Source organism: Ceratotherium simum, chromosome 8 (genome assembly GCF_057802395.1).
Source record: "Ceratotherium simum simum isolate JZ-2026a chromosome 8, ASM5780239v1, whole genome shotgun sequence".
NCBI classification, from domain to species: domain Eukaryota; kingdom Metazoa; phylum Chordata; class Mammalia; order Perissodactyla; family Rhinocerotidae; genus Ceratotherium; species Ceratotherium simum.
The window spans coordinates 69,301,232-69,320,521 of NC_141907.1; the positions used below are offsets into that span (position 1 = coordinate 69,301,232).

At 41.5% G+C, this 19,290-nt stretch overlaps 1 protein-coding gene across 13 annotated transcripts in view; it reads right to left on the reverse strand.

The window, feature by feature from the left end:
* The window catches only part of WDFY3 (WD repeat and FYVE domain containing 3), a 256,639-nt gene that overhangs the window by 6,826 nt on the left and 230,523 nt on the right, over positions 1 to 19,290 (reverse strand). For all 13 annotated transcript variants that reach the window (XM_087434534.1, XM_087434532.1, XM_087434530.1 and 10 more), the window contains 8 exons: positions 14,760 to 14,851; positions 14,321 to 14,533; positions 11,789 to 11,936; positions 10,577 to 10,731; positions 9,279 to 9,437; positions 6,896 to 7,075; positions 3,506 to 3,688; positions 1,724 to 1,820 (listed from right to left, as the gene is read on the reverse strand). In XM_087434534.1, coding sequence (XP_087290660.1) covers positions 1,724 to 1,820; positions 3,506 to 3,688; positions 6,896 to 7,075; positions 9,279 to 9,437; positions 10,577 to 10,731; positions 11,789 to 11,936; positions 14,321 to 14,533; positions 14,760 to 14,851 — 1,227 coding nt within the window. The remainder of the gene's footprint in view (positions 1 to 1,723; positions 1,821 to 3,505; positions 3,689 to 6,895; positions 7,076 to 9,278; positions 9,438 to 10,576; positions 10,732 to 11,788; positions 11,937 to 14,320; positions 14,534 to 14,759; positions 14,852 to 19,290) is intronic.

Here is a 19,290-nt window from a genome sequence, read left to right on the forward strand (position 1 = left end):
ACTAGTAGTCTAGATGACTAATTTGAGTGGATTTTTTTCACCCCAATGGCTTATGATCATGAGCTTTAAGGTCTTCAAACAAGCAGTGTGGGAAAAGGCTTTTATTTCCAGTGAACCACTGGCCTGTCCTCCCTTTCACCAAGGCCACTGCCCTCAAGCCCCACCATGTCTACACTGCCCAAAGACAAGCCTTCCTTGTGGGCTGCTCTCCCCTCTCTGCCACCTCTGCCAAACTCTGTCCGCAATACAAATACATAAGGAGGAAGAAGATGAACAAATGTCTCTCCTCTCTGAATCTGACCCCTTCTTCTATCTCATTTATTCATCTCATCCTCCACTGTTATTCACTTAAAAGCTTTGTTAAAGGAAGGGAAAGTGACCCACTTCTCATTGGACCCTTAATCCAATGTCTGACATACAATATGTTAATCCCCAAATACTGACTGAATTGAACTGAATTTTTATGTCTCCAAACACCCAGAGGACCTTTTTTTTATTGAAGCTGCAACTGACTATGTAGAAATTTACATACATTAAAGTAATACAAGCATTAAAATGCCCTGCCCACAGGATCATTTCTGTTTTCTGGCAAAGAAAATAAAAACTCCTTTCAACTTACAAAAGAAAGTGATTTTGCCCTTCTGATAATAAGCCTTTTCCCTTAGTAACTCTTTCATATCATCAAACTCATGCTGAATTCTCAGTATACAAAAATTAACCATGGAGAAACAATCTGAAGGCCAAACCTAAAACCCTTTTCCTTTCTGGGAAGTCTCTTGCACCAACTGTTCTAAATCGAAGGGGGGTAACTTCTCTGGAGATGAGCAACCCACAGCAGATCTCAGCCTGGTTTTATGGCATTGTTTCCAATCATTCTGTACAGAAATCATCTATCTCTATATTTTACTGGAAAATTTTAAAGTGCTTCACAAATAACAGATAACAGAGTACAGATCACCAAGCTTCAGTTTGAATTAATGCCCTTCTTGAGCAGGCCCGGGGTAGGGACTCTGTCTGCCTCTGTGAATGGTTTACAAACAAGATGCTGCCCTGTCATCCACAGTGAGCCTGTCAAGTGACGGCAGAACAGACGTGGGACTGAGGTATGGGCCATCGGACTTGTCCAACGCTGCGCCCTCCAGATTTGCTTTGTATTTTCAAAACTGAAAGCCTAGGCCTTTGGTACTCCAGCAAGCTAATAACTATATTTAATATGGAATGAAAAGCCAACCACAAGACACTACCCAGGTGAGTGCTGCCCAGTGAACTAGAGAAACCTTTGCACACCGCCCCGCTACCTCACATACTAGGTGGCTACTGTGCTTCTGAGAGCGATGCCCCACCTCAGGCTCTTGTTTATGCTGTTTGAGATAAGTTTATCCATAATGACTTGGAAAAACATATGAAAACTACTGAACCGTTTTTTTTTAAAGGTTATTTTTCTTTGAGGAAGATTGGCCTTGCGCTAACATCTGTTGCCAATCTTCCTCTTTTTTTCTCTTTTTTCCCCTCCCCAAAGCCCCAGTACATAGTTGTGTATCACAGTTGTAGAGTTGTAGCTCTTCTATATGGGACACCACCTCAGCATGGCTTGATAAGCGGTGAGTAGGTCCGCACCTGGGATCTGAACCAGTGAACCCTGGGCTGCCAAAGCAGAACGTGCAAACTTAACCACTACACCACCAGGCTGGCCGTGAATAACTTTTTAGAGAGTATTAGATACCTATTTGTGCTTCTGGACAGTCTTCCTGCATTTCTAGGACTTCAGCAGGCTCAGGAGCTGGTGTTTCAGGAACTTGCAAAAATTCCATTCTCCAAAACTAAATTAAAATAAGTATGAAAATAAAAAACACTTAAATAGGTTAAGGAAACGATTTGCATGTTACAGGATGGGCTCCTGGGGTTAAACAAATAACTTAATTTCTATTATTGTGTAAAATTAGATTTCCCTGTATCTTGAAAAAACGTGGCAGGGGACTGCCTACTGTTGGGACCCAGGACAGGCCACCTCAAAATAACCCACAATGGCATATTTTTATTTTGAATTAAAGTTACTTATTTTGACTTAAAGTTTTGACCCTCCTCTCTGTTCCCCATGAAATCAGGAAATAAATCTCCCAAGCGAAAGGTACCCTCCCTGTACCAGGAGATAGAGATATTCTTAGCACCAGAGATAGGGAATTCAGGGCCGAGAAACCTGCATAAGCAAACAAATTTTGTTACCTTTACTAATTTACTACTTCAATCCTAAACTCTGCTTAAATTTCTCACTAATTATGTACCCTAAATTTAAGTTTCTTTGTCCTGTCAATTCCTTACAAATTTATTGTCTCTTTGTGTAAAAAGAGACAATGCCTCTTTGTTCATTCTCTGAGCATCATTTTTTAATGATCTCCCATACATACGTATTCAACTGGTTTTTCTCCTGTTAATCTGGTCTTCCATCAATTTTATTGGTCCAGCCATAGGAACTCAAGAAGGGTAGAGGGAGGAATTTCCCTGCTCCCCAACACTACACCTAAACAGTGCTTCCCGAACTGTGTTCCATGAGATGTTAATGTGTGTTTCATGGTGGAGGGAAAAGGACTGTGGTCAAGTAAGTTTGAAAAATATGGTTCAACTAAGTACACTTTTGTGTTTCCTACAAAAAACTCTGAGAGCCTCGCATATACTAATATATGCTCTAGATCTCCAAGAAGGCATAGAGTAAGGAGCCCCAAATGTATTTGGCTATAGAGCTTTTCATCATGCCTCACAGATGGAGTTGTCTGAAACGCTGCTCTGGAGACAGCAGACTTTGGGGGGTGCCTGTTGTCTGAGGCACAAGGTGTGGTGTGGGAGTGGCTGAAAGCCTCCTTGTGCCCAGCCTGTGACTGTGACTATGAGGACAGCAATCAGCTGCTCTCTGCTTTTACAAAGAGCACAATTAAAGAAAACAGGCATAAAGAAAAATCTCCTGAGTGAGAAAAGCCCAAATATTTGAAAAGACTACTAAGGTAAATACTCCTTGGACTCTACTTTCTGCAGACACCCAACACAGAGAAAACTAAGAAAAGGATAAACTATCTAGGATTCAGGTGAAATCATGTAGGATTCTAGACAAGGAACGGACAACTTGAGGCCTCTGGAAGCATTTTCTAGCTCTGTAATTCTCTGTAGAAAAGAGACAGTCCCTGTTTTCCCTAAGAAGCCATTTGGCAGGCCGAAAAGCCAACACGTAGGTAATCTACATTTTTAGCAATCCCAAAGTGACATGGGAATCATGTTTAAGTGACCATCTTGTGTCAAGCTGCCAACTGGTTAGTGGCACTAACAAATCTACTTAATGGGAAGAAAAGAAGCCGAGTCACTGATGTTCCCCACGTCTGATAACACAGTGGCCAAGGCTTGTTTGAATCTGAGCGAGTTTGCTAAACAATATTACAACCTGGTCAGATGTCTTTCAACTGTTTCAGGTAAACTTGGGCAGCAGAGACCTAACGTGCTTTTCTCGCAGCTGACTTACCCGGACCACACCATCTGAGTGTCCCGTTACTATGACGTTCTGTGTATCCCACTCGTTCATCTCCGACACGCAGCAGCAGACAATCTGCTGGCTCCTACCTGTGAATGTGTTTACACTCACAACAGGGCTCCCATTGATGCTCCACACGTGGATATACGTGCCAGCGCAGGACACAATGTCCCCCTGAGAAGGTAAAGACAAACTTCACTCTCTTTGCTCCCCTCGTATCAGGTTCTGGTTTCAGAAGCAAACTGAATCCTTGGCCTAGCTCTTAAAAAACCTTTTTGTCCTTCAACTAGTGGCTGGGTAATTTCTGAGGTAGCCTGGAATTCAGTGCTTGCTGACTTAAAAAAATACCCTGCAAAGAGGCCTCTTCAAGAATCCAAGGTTGAGTGTGTGCTGCGGCCAAGGTCCATCTCCAATGTTCCATCTCCGATGGAGACGACAGCAGGAGCCCTTCCACACTCTCCGTCTACGCCCCCGCACACTGCTGAGTGACGTTCTAGCCCATGCCAAAGCTGTCCGTGCTCTAACGAGGCGATGAACTACTCTTCCTCCGGAGGGTCTGTTGTTTACAAGTCTTTTTATAACTTTCATTTAGAGGCAGGGATCCACTCCCACTTAATTTTACAAAATGAGTCCAATCACCAAAACCATAGGATGGAAGAGAAATCTTTCAGTCCAAATATAGTTGTATCTCTCTCTCCAATAAATGAAAAGATGAAATCTTGGTAACATTGTATTATCCTATTTTAAAATTTGTATTCACGATAAGGGTTGGGGAATGAGGAAAAAAAGAAGAAAACTGGTATACAGGTCACTTCTCGGCAAACTGAATAAACCCTAAGACTCCCTGAGCTGATAACTCAGGTTTTCATGAGTTTCAAAGATGGAAAAGAACAAGCTTTTCCCTCAAATTTTAGCAGGCTGGGCTCCATCCAACCTGGTATGAATACAACCCACTGCTGTTAAAGGAACTGAGACACTTCCTGAAGCACCCACTGTGTATGTTAGTGTGGTGGGCACTTCAGACACTCCATTTCATCCTTACAACCAGCTTGTGAGGTGAGCCACCACCAGCCCTGCTTAAGAGAGGATGAATGGGAGGTGCAAAGAGCTTAAGTAACTTGCCTAATATCAGAGAATAAAGATTTGAACCCAGCTCTTTCTGGCCCCGAAGCTGATACACCACACCATGCTGCCTCTCTTATCCCTCGGACAGCCTGACCGTCACGATGCTAGGGACTGACTTTAGAAATGACCTGGTGAATTTCAGTGCAGCCAACAGGCACAGGAGAACCTATAGAAACTAGAAGATGGTCATCAAAACCAGAGGGAAACTACAAGCTGAACAGCAGCACCAATGCAAGCAGGAGGTCAGGGGGAGGCCTGGGGCTTTCCCAAACCACTGTCTGTGCGGGCCTTGCTACTGTTCTCTCCCTTTCTTCCTCTCTCTGCTGTTCTTCTACCAAGACGGCAAGAACCAAACCAAAACTCAAACAAAAATAATACTCAGCAAAGTACTGCTGTGTCTACCTCCGTGTCGGCCACTGGACCGCCTCCGACAGCGAGTGTCGGCAGCCGAGCTTTAATGAACGGCCTCAGTCTCTGCAGGAGACGAGAGGCAGCCGCTCCACCGGGCGCTACGCAAGACTTCCTTCAGTTACTCCAGGGCGCCGCACTCAGAGTGCATTAGAGCAAAGACTGTGGTTATGAGGGCTGAGCAGTAAGAAGAGGAATTAAAGGGCAGCTGCAAGGTAGCTGAGGCCCCAAATGCAGACTGAAGTAAAGCAGACTTGATATTGGCTGCAAAAATATAACAGAAATAGGGATCTTTTCATGAGTTACTAAGAGATTACAAAAGCATCTTAAAAGGGAAAACAACACTTCTGTAGTGTTTGCAGCAACTTTTGTAATACAATGGGTGTACACTTGCTCAAACAACTGACTATAAATAAAATTCTCAGTATCTAAGTTAAGAACAACCACAAAACTAAGTGCTCCAAATAGTGCAATTAAGCATTGACTCAGAGCAACACTGCTGGGTCAGAGCGGTTCTGCTGCACCGACATTTTTGTAAAGCTCTTAGGTACAAACGTTTACAGGACCAGCCCAAGGTCCTGTTCTAACCACATCTTAAACCTTTCAAATGTAATGAAAAACTAATCCGACTTTTTTACCCCCGCATCCTCCCCACTCACTGCCAACTCTCACTACTCTTACTATTATCAGACACTCTAAGCGCCATTCACTAGAAGTGAATTCCTTTCTTTTTTTTCTTGGAGTGACTACAAGGTATTTGATTAACAGCATAATACTTGGTATCTTCTGGTAGAAATGAAAGATGCAGCATCCCTCGGAAGGAAAGCTGGCCTTGTGAGTGATGATATGACGTGGCTAGAACCACTCTGTGTCGTGCAGGCTGAGCCGGGGCAGGGCTGAGGGGAAGGGTGGGAATGGGTCGGCAGAGCTAAGAAGGGATGAGGCTGGGTGGGTTCTGGCTGATTTGCAAGAAGGATGTGCATATGTGGGCATCATCTCCATACAACTAGGATGACTTTTCCCTTGAACACCGAGGCCTCAGTCTCTGTCACCTCACCCTCAGCTTCCCCTGCTCACCAACACACCTTAGCAACACACCTACGCTGCCCTTGCCCCACCTCAGGAGGGCCTGGTCCACACGGGGGACTCCTAGGTCAGTACATTTATTTTATTCTGACTCATTTATTTGTGCAAAAAATATTTATTTTTGAGAAGAGATAATGTCCTTTGATAACTTTGGGATCTGTTTTGATAATAGTTCTATAACAATTATTCTCTTGTTTGGGTACCCAAATATTACTCTATTCACTTTACCTAATACATAAATAATTTAAATATATTTCATAAAAATTTCGGAACAATTTCAACATTCTTAACAAATCCTATAAATTCTTTGGTTTTAAAAAAGCCTATTCTAGAATGTTTTGTTTTGAACCAAATCTTGCTCTTTAAAGTATGCAGCCGGCCCGGTGGCGCAAGCGGTTAAGTGCGCGCGCTCCGCTGCGGCGGCCCGGGGTTCGCTGGTTCGGATCCCGGGCGCGCACCGACGCACTGCTTGGCAAGCCATGCTGTGGCGGCGTCCCATATAAAGTGGAGGAAGATGGGCACAGATGTTAGCCCAGGGCCGTCTTCCTTAGCAAAAAAAAAAAAATTCTAAGACAAAATTTCTCTCTGGGTTACAAACTTTCATATCCATTTGCTTTTGCAAACAACACATAAATCAAGGAAAATGCAGTGGCTTTTATAAAATGAATGTCTATCACTTCAGAAAACAGTCATTTTTTATTTACATTGGCCAGAACTACTTGTTTTCCTAAACATAAACCAAATGGGTAATTTACTACTTACTGTTAATTCATTGATACAAAGAGCAGACACCGGAGCTCGATGGCCTCGGAGCTGGGTTAGGAATGACAGTTTGTTCAGATCCCAAATGATGCAGGTTCGGTCACGGGACCCGCTGACGATTATGTGATAGGCTAATGATGCTGTGGCACAGGTGACAGTATCGGTGTGGCCAAGTAAGGCCTACAAAGGAGAACAGGAAAAACCAGGCTGATCACAGTGAGAGGGCTCCTTAAGGGACTCCAGAAAGTCCCGGATGCACAAGGAAATGACAGGAGCTCGTGGGGGGAGACAGCGCCTTGAGCGGCAGTGTCTGGAAAGTCTTCCTTCTCCTCTTGCCCACTGTCCTTGCCTCATCCCACCACGGGGAAAGGAGAAGTCTGGAAGACAGTGGAAGCTCTAATCTTCATTTGTACATTACTCCTTTCCGGGGTCTGGGCCAGTATCTTAGAAGGAAGGGAGAACGGCAACTGCAGCCCAGCTTGGGTTTCTTCACACCATTTTTACTTGGAGATGTCTTGATTATGGCCCCCAAGGTACAGAATTTAAACTCTGAATCAATTCTTTCATGCCACCAACTCCTGTTAGTCTAAGGAACTATAACTGAATGGATTTTTAAAAAATGCACAAAGTGTGGGGGCCGGCCCGGTGGCGCAAGCGGTTAAGTGCGCGCGCTCCGCTGCGGCGGCCCGGGGTTCGCTGGTTCGGATCCCGGGCGCGCACCGACGCACTGCTTGGCAAGCCATGCTGTGGCGGCGTCCCATATAAAGTGGAGGAAGATGGGCACAGATGTTAGCCCAGGGCCGTCTTCCTTAGCAAAAAAAAAAAAAAAAGAGGAGGATTGGCGGATGTTAGCACAGGGCTGATCTCCTCACAAAAAAAAAAAAAAAAAAAAAAAAATGCACAAAGTGTGAAGACTGTGTGGTTACAGCACATGATCCTGGACAGATCACAGGAAAATGTGGTCCTGGTGTGTCTGCCAAGTTCCTATTACTGAACTGCAGACATCTGGACATCTGTGCCCAAGAGGGACTCCTTCTTCAAACTAGAATAAGAACTTCCCTCTTTTACTGGAATATGAAGACAAACTGGAATATGAAGAGACCCAGGGAAACGGCAACGTGGGAAAATAAGGAATTATTTTGAAGAAAAAGATTTAGACTACTGTTAGGAGTTTCTGAGCATTTACTATTTAAATAAGGAGTTGGCTTAAAATTTTGGTCACACAGACATCCTTAAAGTATGCTTAGGAAACCCCGGAAGGCTGTTTTAAATAAGTGCTTTTTATTGAGGGGTTACTGACAGACTAGCTTCAAAGCCTATTTTCTAAATTGAAAATATTGTCAGCAGGAGAGTTTGTATCAGCATACTACACTGTCGACCTTGTATCTGCTCGTGTCGATACTGTGTCTCTTTATGAGCTCGGCCATTAGACCCAGCAACCAGTGAAGTTTCTGGCCCATATAGATGGTTGTTGGCATAAGTACAAGGGCTTCCACCCTTTCCATAGACAGTTAAGACCCTACTATTTGTTTGAGTTGGGCTCTGAAAGGCTTTGGAGTCACATACAACTGAATCTACATCTTGACTTTAGGCAAGTGTCTTAACCTCTCTAAGCCGTGTTTTTTCAGGTGTAAATAGAGCCAATAATTACCTCAAAGAATTGTGAGGATTGGAGTTTTACATTTTTAACCCCCCAGCACAGTGCCCTGAATGGTACTCAATACATATAGATATTAAGGTTATACTACTTTTCAAATCTGTATCATAAAAAATACTTAGATGTATACTCCATTAAAAAACACTTCATGGTAAATTCACTCACAAATCAAATATTAAAAGATGACGGCTTAATTATAAAAGGATTCTTCCTTTAAGTAAAAATTTATAATAGAGTCAGTATATAACAAGTGATCAAATACTTGTTCTACTGAATACATTCATATCCTTAAGGATAGGATAGATGAGGAAAGAGAAAAATAAAAGAACCAAAGAATTCATTCTGGTCCAGCAGAATGAATTAATTCATAATTATGAATTAATAATATATTAATATGAATTAATAGCAAATATAATTTGGTTTGCAAAAATTCAATTTACATATAATTTCTGAGAAACATTTATATTACTTAAATATATTAAAAAAATATTACCCAACGACAGCTTGCTTTAGATTTTAAAAAAGGACCAGCTTAGGTCATTTTTAGAAATAGTTATCTTCTGATTTCATTTTCTTTCGTTTTAGACCCATTTCTAGTAAAAGAACATATATTATTTTGGTTTTGTCCATTACGTCTGAAGCACCTTGGAATGGAGGAAGCTTTTCAGTTGCTCTCAAGTGAGGCAGCTGAGATGGACTATGTCCGTATCCTGCACATTTTGTTACCTGTTTGAGAGTGAGGGTCTTAGCTTTCTCTTTTGAGGTGCCCATCTCCCACACACACACGACTGTGCTCGCTCCGCCCGTGATGATCAGCTTGGGGTTGGGGCAGATTGCACAGAGAATCTGGCCCCACTCAGACAAACATTCGTAAACAGTCACTGCCTGTAAAACAAAACAGAAGTGAGACACACCGCCCTCCCGTACTACATACTCCTGCAACACAATGAGCACACTGAGCAAAGGAGAACTCCGTGCAGGCACCTCACAGGCAAAGACCTGGTTCCATTCTGGGCTGGTTTCAATTTAGCAACATTTCCACTGAAGCTCTTCTCTGAACTCCCCCCGACAGCCTCCTAACCACAGTTGCTGCTAAAAACCATAATAAAAAGGACTTTGCTCATAATGGGGGTCTCCAGCTTTTCCAGTCCAGGAAAATGACATTCGGATTGTGTGATGCTATGTAAGATGCAGGGGGTAATCTGGTAACAGGATGTGTTTGCTGTAGCCAGTTAGATGTAAAAGGAAAGCACGAGTGCTGCGGTTTAATGAGACGTTAACTAAACAGAACATACAGACCTGTGCAGACTGTATCCCTCTTGCACTCAGGAGGGGGCTGTCAGAGGACAAACACAGGGCACTAAAGGATCACTACATCCTGCCTCTCCAAGAGGAACTTATGGGACTCAAAACAGTAGCTGCTGCTTCTTGGGGGATGGGGTGACAGGTTTTCTGCCAGCCGTTTAAGAGTACAGTCACGTGCTGCATGACGTTTTGGTTAAGGACAAACCATTTAAACGACAGTGGTCCCATAGGATTAGTACCACATAGCCTAGGAGTGTAGTAGGCTAAACCGTCTAGGTTTCTGTAAGTACACTCTGTGATGTTTGCACAATGACGAAATTGCCTAACGACACATTTCTCAGAATGTATCCCTGTCATTAAGCAATGCATGGCTGTACTAAATGATAAGTGGGCCAGATGGTGACTCACCAAAAGGAGGCTCTTCTGGTTGGCGGAAATGTTGAATACCTGGCTGGCTAGAACGTGGAGGAATTCTTTGAGTGGGAGAGAAACTGCTAGCTCCTAGTACACAACTTTACAAAAGAGGCTTGTTCTGTAGGAAACACGATTTGTCCTCTAGCTCCTTTATCCTGATCTGATGCAGTGAAGCTCTCCCTTCCTCTGGGCTGTAAGGGAATAGCTGACAAGCCTTTGGATGGGGCTCTCCCCACCCCCATTAAGCAGAATATCCAGACCATGAGAGAGTGAGATTAAATGAGTGAGCAAGAAACAATGCAAACCTTGTCTGACTCATAGGTTCCCAGCCTGCAGCTGAGGTCTGCGTAGCCCCAAGCAAAAGTTTTGTTCCAGGTTGGTGGGAAGAGAACCTTATTCTGTTCTACTGCAAGAATGCCTTTATCTGTACACACTATTTGTCCCACAGGCTCTTTGAGTTCTATAAAAAGCAAATCAACACATTAGAATAGGGACAGGGAAACCCACTGGGATAATAAAGTAATCTCAAAAATTCATACAAATCAAGCATCCTGACACCTATATTAAGACAAAATGATCTTAGATCTTGGCTTTTGAGTCTCCTACAAGACCTGCCAGGTGGATGTCAGGCCCTGACAGGTGTTCTGCAGGGCTTCCCTCCAGCCTTCCTGTCTCTGGACACTCTTGGGTCTGGCTCCTAATAATCAAGCCTGGCTTCCTGATTGTTAGGACTGCACAGAGTGATCTGGGATGCTCCCCAGAATGCCACGCACAGACCTTCAACCAATCTAGGCCTTCGGCACCTCCCAAGTTATAGCCAGCCCTTAGACTTCCTGAAAAAAGGCCATGACGTTCCCTGAGAGGCCTGCACCCCCTGCTCTGCCCCGGAACTCTGCCAACCACACCAGCGCTCCAGAACCATGCCAGGCAGGGACCGGAGCTGGCACAGAGCAGAGTCTGTGCAGTGAGGTGAAATGGCAGAGCTGGTAGCCAATGCAATTAACCATACTTTGACATTTCAATTTCTGGATTTGTTAAAGCGACAACTTCAAGACCTCGTAAAACACTTTTTCATTCTAAGAGAAAAAAATCCACCTGAAAAAGTACTTTTAGATAACTCATAATAACATTAGGTAAAAGAGAATCTTTTTGTTGGCATATCAAAGATGCAATCTTCTTACTATTTCTAAATGGGCAGAACATGTATAAATGAAGATGACATAAGTCTTTATATAATATAAAGTTAAGCTACAAGATTTGGTACATTAGAGTTTTCACTATCGCAGCAGGAAGCAGAAACCTGTTTGGTTCTTTTTGATGAAAAATCCACAGGCCAAAAAAAGAAAACAGAAAAGGAAAAGGAGAATTTCTAAAAGTATTTGATGACTTATCACAAAAAGTATAGTACTTATTATAAATTACACTATTGTTGAAAAGCAAATTTGTTATTGCTAAACTAGGATTATTAAATAACCCCATGGAATCATGAATCAAACATTTATTTCCTGTCATCTTACCTTTTACAGGGGTTAGGGAAGGCCTCAAGTTGTCTAGATGATGGAAAAAGATCTTGTCACTTGTAGCTCCTGGCGGGACACAGATTCCTGCACTATCTCCGTTGAGTCGACTCCTCACTCGCTTTGGTGGATGAGGTTTTTTAAATAACTGGTATAAGAGAAGATGACATTTTATAACGAAAGCTAATGTTAATTAAGCCGTTTTATATGCCAGGTATTAGGTTTTTATTTCACTTAAGCTTCACAAGAACCGTTAGGTACTATATTATTGCATTTTCTATTTGAGGAAAGAAATTCAAAGAGACTCAGAAGGTTGCCAGAGATTCGACACCTTAGTCAACAGGGCCAGGGCTGTGATACAAAGCCTGGGTTGCCACCATGCTCTATGCTACACTGATTTCATGACAACTTCTCAAAAGTCAATTAATTTACGCAAACTACAGTCGACTGACAATGATTTCCCAATGATGTTTAAAAGCTAACCAATTCTTTATAGCCTGATACCATTCTGTGCCACTGAGGGCAGGCAGACATTCTAACTGGTTATTTCTGGCTTCAACGTGGCCTTTCTCTATGCAACATTATTTTGGTGCCTTTTAGGGGCTACTAATTTGCTGAAAGTGTGAACACTGTTGCCTTCTTTTTACTTTGCAATATTGTAAGGGAAAAAAAATCTTTGGCTTCTCTCTTCAGTATTTCTACAGGATTAAAAAGTATTAAAGTACATTTCAGATTACTATTTTTCAAATATTATAGATCTTCAAAATAGGCAGAGTCATTTCTGCTGGAAAACTGGTATTTGAGGAAAATATTTGGAAAACCTTAGATGAAACGAGGTTTAAGGTGAATATTATACCATCACACTTTGTAAGTTTGACATTCTGGATTTCCAGAAGAAAAAATAGAAAAAATGTTTTGTATCAAAGAAGATATACATTTTAGATTCCCAGGCCTTTAAACATATTGTTCCTATTTTATCTATACACAGGGGCACAGGATCAGGGTTCTGTTATCTTCTACAAATGTTAATAATGACACAAGACTCTGAAGTTGTGTAAAAAAGACCCACATGCTTTAAAGCACATTCATGAATGAAAATTTACTGAAGAACTTTTATATGAGGACCTAAGGATAGAGCACAGTGCCAGGCTAGGGTATATAAAAAGATGTGTGGATATAGTGACCAGAAAACTTCGATTTTTCTAGGATGGCTATACGTGAAAGTACTCTCTATTAGTCACTGGAAGGTCTTAGAAATACATTAATATCCAAACTCCATCTTCAGACTGCTTGCCTATTATACTTAAAAGTGGAACAAAAATCCTGAGACAGTGCACGTGTTGATTTTTTTGTTATGAATATTTGTTTCCCAGGGAGTATGAAACATGGTTCCTGTGCTTGTAACCCGCAGAACAAAGGAAAAGTTTAACCAAGATTCTTCAGCTGTGACTGGCGTTTATCAACAAGCATTTTGCTTTGAAAGTAAACCTGCTTCCTTCGTTGGAGACCAGACTGCACTGTGAGCGGGGCAGTTACAGGCTGTCCAGCTGTCTATTATGACTCTTCATGCACAAAGACTTGCCATTGTTCTGTGTGCTCCCAATGGCCAGCCCTGGAAACCTCACAGTTGGTTAACCCACAAAAAGGGAGTCCAGGAGAGAGATCTGAAGCAGGACCAGAGAAGGACAGCCAGGGCCAAAGTGTGGAGCCCCGCGGCACCTGGGAAAGGTGGGAGGTCTGAACTGCCTCGCAAAGCGTGCCTTCTGCACAGTGCTGCATTACTCCTGGTGCGTCCTGCCCTCCAGGCGTGCCCTGGACGAGGGGGATAAAGTCTCTTAACAGAAGTTTGCTCACCACTGCAGGTGAGAGATCTACAGCATTTGGGTGCTGAGAGGCTAAGCGCTTGCTCTTGCTCTCCAGGTTCCTGAGGGTGGCTGGAGGAGCTGGTGCAGGGCCGGTCCTAGGCATTCCCATGGCATGTAGTTCCATCACAGCACTTCTCACACTCACCTCTCTCACCCAAACCACACTGTCTGTTCCCTGAACTACTGCAAGAGCTTCCTAGGTGGTCTTCTGCTCCGAATTTGGCTCCCCTACAGTGGTGTGTGAGACTGCAGCCAGAATGATCTTTGAAGTTTAAACAGGATCATGTCATTTCCCTGCTTAAAGTCAGTATTGGCTTCCTACTGGCCTCTGGTCGACACCCCATCTCTGTGTATACTGGGGCCCCCAAGGCCCCGTCGGCTTCCCTGCTCTTCCTGTCCTCCTGCCAGGTCTTGAGCAGGTACAGGAAAGCATGTCCTGCACTAGTGTTTGAGGGAAAATTCTCTTTGAACAACAAAATTTCTATTTATCTGGATGTGAATGGGAGGAGAAAACAATAATCTAGGAACTTACTGGGTGAGATTTATGGTCTTTCATTAAAAACAGTCTAAACTTTATTATTATATGGTCATCTACCATCTAAAGAAACATTTCAGAGCTTAAAGAATGAAACAGAGAACATCAATGATAAGAAAAGAACATCCATACCTGTTTTGGGATCTGACCAAAGTTATTAATGAACCCTATGGTGGCTGTTTCCTTTAGTGGGTCATTTATGTTGTAGATATCCACTTGACCCTCATAAAAAAGATGATGGAAGACATTTACAGCTTCTACTGCCGCAGGGCCTTGCTGTTTATAGCCAAAGATTAAGTCAATCCACTCATGCAGATGGGCACTCACGTAATCACATTCCAAAGCCTGTAATTTCAAAACACAGTTCAGTCACTGGCTGACATTTATTACTTGCTCAGAAAGTAAAAGAATTGGCCAGTGGTCATTAGGAACTAATGAAATAACTAAAAATCATAAAAACAGTATTAGTAACTTGAACAAATAGGTGATACATTGCTCAAGATCCTCTCTTTGTACTGTGGTCCACGGCCCAGTGAAATCCAAGTTCAACTGCAAAGTGCATTCCCATTACCTCGCGGTGGACTCTGATGAATTCTCGTGGGTCCCCTTTTGCCCAGGGTGGAAGGATAACATCTCCAAGCTTGGTGCCATTTTGTTTACAGCCTGTGCAATTGGATACATTAAAAAGAAAATGAAAAAAATGAGATAAATAATAACTTCATATTAAAGTAACAGAGAAATAGTAGGTTAATTCATTACTAGAATTACAAAATTTACCAGCAGAAAGGACCTCAGGGATCATCTACTCTGGCATTTCTCTAAGACTGCTCCTTAGAGCATTCCTTCAGAGAGATTTATTAAGTGTTAGCAAAACTGAAGGGCCCTCACGGTCAAATGACTTCAGGAAATGCTGAGTTACGCAAAATGAAACACGTTTCTCTCCTGCAAGACTCCTAAGACGCATTGTTCTTCCCTAGGAGGGATATGAAACAGAACATTTCTGAAATTTAATTGACCACAAGAGTCCTTAATGAAACACTTTATGGGGCTACTGTTTTGAGTTTGGAAAACTGCTCAAATTCAATCCCCTTCAGGATGGCTCATTTGGAAGACCATTAACAATTTCTCCAAACTCCTCTTTTGTTTAGGCTTTTCTAGAATGCTTAAAGCTTGGTGAGTCATCAGCAGTTAACCAGTGCTGAATTTCTTGTCTTAATGTTTTGACAAAATTTTGCCCTTCACCTGGAGGAGGTTATTGAAAGTATACCTAATTCCTCCGTTATTTTCAATTTGAGTTCTCTCTTTTCAATTTAAATTCCTCCATTAAGAGGAAATGAAAGTACCACAGTCTACTAGAGATATTTGCAATACATGTGGTTTCACATATTTCCGATTCTTAAATCTCGAGAACTCTGTAGAACTGACAGGTATCTTGCAGTAAGGATTCTCACTAAAAAAAATCTGAAACATAACTTTTTGCTGTTAGTGTATGATCTAACAGAAAAACACATTTGGAAAGACTATGGGGCTGCCTGGCAGAAACAAAAACATCCAGTTGTGATAATGCATACCAAGATGTGTTTATTCCACGTAAACTGGTATTTTTGGTCACAGCCAGATAATCTGTGAAATATTAAAGAAACTGTTTGCTATGAAATCTATCCACAACGAAACACATTAAATGGGACTGGCATCTAAGGAAACAGGTTCTTTTTCTTCTTTTTTTGAAATAACACCAGAAAGTTCACTTTAGCTTAGAGTTTTCTTAGTTACCAATCAGATGATCATTGTAAAAATGACTCCATAAACAATAACATTGACTCTCTAGCTTAACAGCAGTTGGTTAGGTAAATAGTTGTATTAGAAATTTTCAGAGAAGTGCAATTGTTCAAATTTTAGAACACAAAGGCAGTTCCAAGAGAGTGCCAATAAAAATATTTCCCTTAGAAACAACCTTGTTTTCATCATTGTTATTAGATGGCTTATTTACAATGTGATATTAAGTGAGAGATAAAAAAATCAGTTTCTTGTTTAAAGGAATGTCTTGACTTGGCTGGAAAAATTACCATCTGACTTAAGAAGAAAATAAAACAATCAAGTTATTACAAGCCCTCCCCCCTCTTTCATACCCTCACTCCAGTCCCCTTGAAATGCCCTCCAGACCTAATTTTTTGATAATAAGAAACAAGTAATAATCGATAGGCTCCTTGAGTTTAATCTACTTTTCAAAATTTTGTTCATAATCCCTAAATAATTATGTGATGTAATGTTATGTTAGCAGCACTATCTGCAATTTGAAAATGTCATTTAAAGGGAATGGTCTGTAGAAAACTCTGGTCTGATTCTGCTACTCTGCAGCTCCCCTCCATATATATCCAAGGGTGTGAGGTCAAGAAGACCAGGGGTGGATGTTACTCATCCCAGAACCAGGGAAAAAAGCCAAGTGCTCTTTCAAGTCATTTATATTGTCTTTTCTGGGTGGAGAGGCAGTGCTGTGTTGTATTTTCTTTTTATTGAGGTGAAATTCACATAACAAAAAATTAATCATTTTCAAGTAAACAATTCAGTGGCATTTAGTACATTCACAATGTTGTGCAACCACCACATTTCTATCTAGTCCTGAAACATTTCCCTCACCCCCCAAAAAAACCTCGTACCCGTTATGCAGTTGCTCCCCACTCCTCTCACCCTCCCACCCCCACCCCTGGTAACCACCAATCTGTCTTCTGTGCGTATGGATTTACTATTCTGGATACTCCGTATAAATGGAATCATACATTATGTGACCTTCTGTGTCTGGTTTCTTTCACTTAGTGTAATGTTTTTGAGGTTCATCCATGTTGTAGCATTTATCAATACTTCATACCTTTTTATGGCTGAGTAATATTCCATTTTATGTACATCCCACAATCTGTTTAGCCACTGATAGACATGTGGGCTGTTTCTGCCACTTGGCTATTGTAAATAATGCAGCTATGAACATACGAGTACATGTACTTGTTTGAGTCTCCATTTTCAGTTCTTTTGGACATATAACTTGAAGTGGAATTGCTGGGTCATGTGCTAAGTCTATCTTTAACTTTTTGAGGAACCACCAAACTGCTTCCCACAGCAGCTGAACCATTTTACATTCCATCAGCAATGTAATTTCTCCACATCCTTGCCGGTCCTTGTTATTTTCTGTTTGTGTCAGGTTTTTTTCATTATAGCCATCTTAGTGTGAAGTGGTACCTCACTGTGGTTTTGATTTGCATTTCCTGATGACTAATGATGTTGAGCATCTTTTCATCTGCTTATTGGCCATCTATATAATTCCTCTGGAGAAATGTCTATTCAGGTCCTTTGTCCATTTTTCACTTGGGTTGTTTACCTTTTTGTTGTTGAGGGGTAAGAATTCTTTATATTCTGGATACTGGACCTTTGTAAGATACAGTCGTGCGTTGCTTAACAACGGGGATATGTCCTGAGAAATGTGTTGTTAAGCCATTTTGTCGTTGTGCAAACATCATAGAGTGTACTTACACAAATCTACATGGTATAACCTACTACACACCTAGGTTATATGGTATTGCCTGTTGTTCCTAGGCTACAAACCTATACAGCATGCTACTGTACTGGATAATGCAGGCAACTGTAACACAATGTAAGTATGTGTGTATCTAAACATGTCTAAACATAGAAAAGGTACAGTAAAAATAACGTATAAAAGATTAAAAATGGTGCACCTGTATAGAGCACTCACATGAATGGAGCGTCCAGGACTGGAACCTGCTCTGGGTGAGTCAGTGAGTGATGGGGAGTGAATGTGAAGGCCCAGGACATTACTGTACACTACTGCAGACTTCAGCAACACTGGACACTTAGGCTACACTAAATTTATAAAAAGATTTATCTTTCTTTAATAATAAACAGCTTACTGTAACATTTTAACTTTATAAACTTTTTAATTTTTTAAACTTTTTGACTCTTGTAATAACACTTAGCTTAAACCACAAACACATTGTACAGCTGTACAAAAATATTTTCTTTCTTTATATCCTTATTCTATAAGCTTTTTTCTATTTTTAAAATTTTAATTTTTTTTACTTTTTAAACTTTTTTGTTAAAAACTAAGACATAACCACACACATTAGCCTAGGCCTACAGGGTCAGGATCTTCAATATCACTGTCTTCCTCCTCCACATCTTGTCCCACTGGAAGGTCTTCAGGGGCAATAACACACATGCAGCTGTCATCTCCTATGATAACAATGTCTTCTTCTGGAATACCTCCTAAGGGACCTGCCTGAGGCTCTCCTTGAGGAGGTGTCACTCCCCAGAAATATGTTTATGGTGGTTTCCTTGGTTTGTCTCTTTGTTCACCATAGATTTGCTTGTAAGCAGATAATGCACGTGAACATTCCTCTCTATTAATGAAAATGTTTCAGTGTTGGGGTCCCTGCTTTCAAACTTTTTAAGGAGCTTGCTGAAGTCTGCACAAGTTTCTGCTAAACCCCACACTGAATTATCTTGGGGGTTCTTCTTTTCTTCTCCTGCAGTTCCCTTTTCTCCTGCCTCTTCTTCAGCTATGCATTCCTGTTCTGGTTCCAACAACTCCTCTGTAGTCAATTCCTCAGGAACCACCTCCAGGAGCTCCTCAATGTCATCCTCATCCACACCCAGGTTAAAGTTGTTTGCATCTCAGCCAGAGCCTTGTTGATTTTTGCAACCTCCTCATCCTTGGCAAATCCTTTGAAGTCATGGACGAATCTCTTGAGTGTCTTCTTCTAGATGCACTAGGCAATAGGAATTTTTCAGCTACAGTATAATTTTATGGGACCACCGCTGTATATGCAGTCCATCATCAACTAAAACGTTGTTATGCAGCACATGACTGTATCTCATTTGCAAATATTTTCTCCTATTCTGGAGGTTTTCTTTTCACTTTCTTCATAATACCCTGGGATGCAGAAGTTTTAAATTCTGATCAAGTCCAATTTAACTTTTTTTGTTGTTGTTGCTCGTGCTTTAGATATCCTAAGAATTGATTTTCAAATACAATATTATGAAGATTTAATCCTATGTTTTTTTTCTAAGTATTATGGCTTTAGCTCTTTTATGCA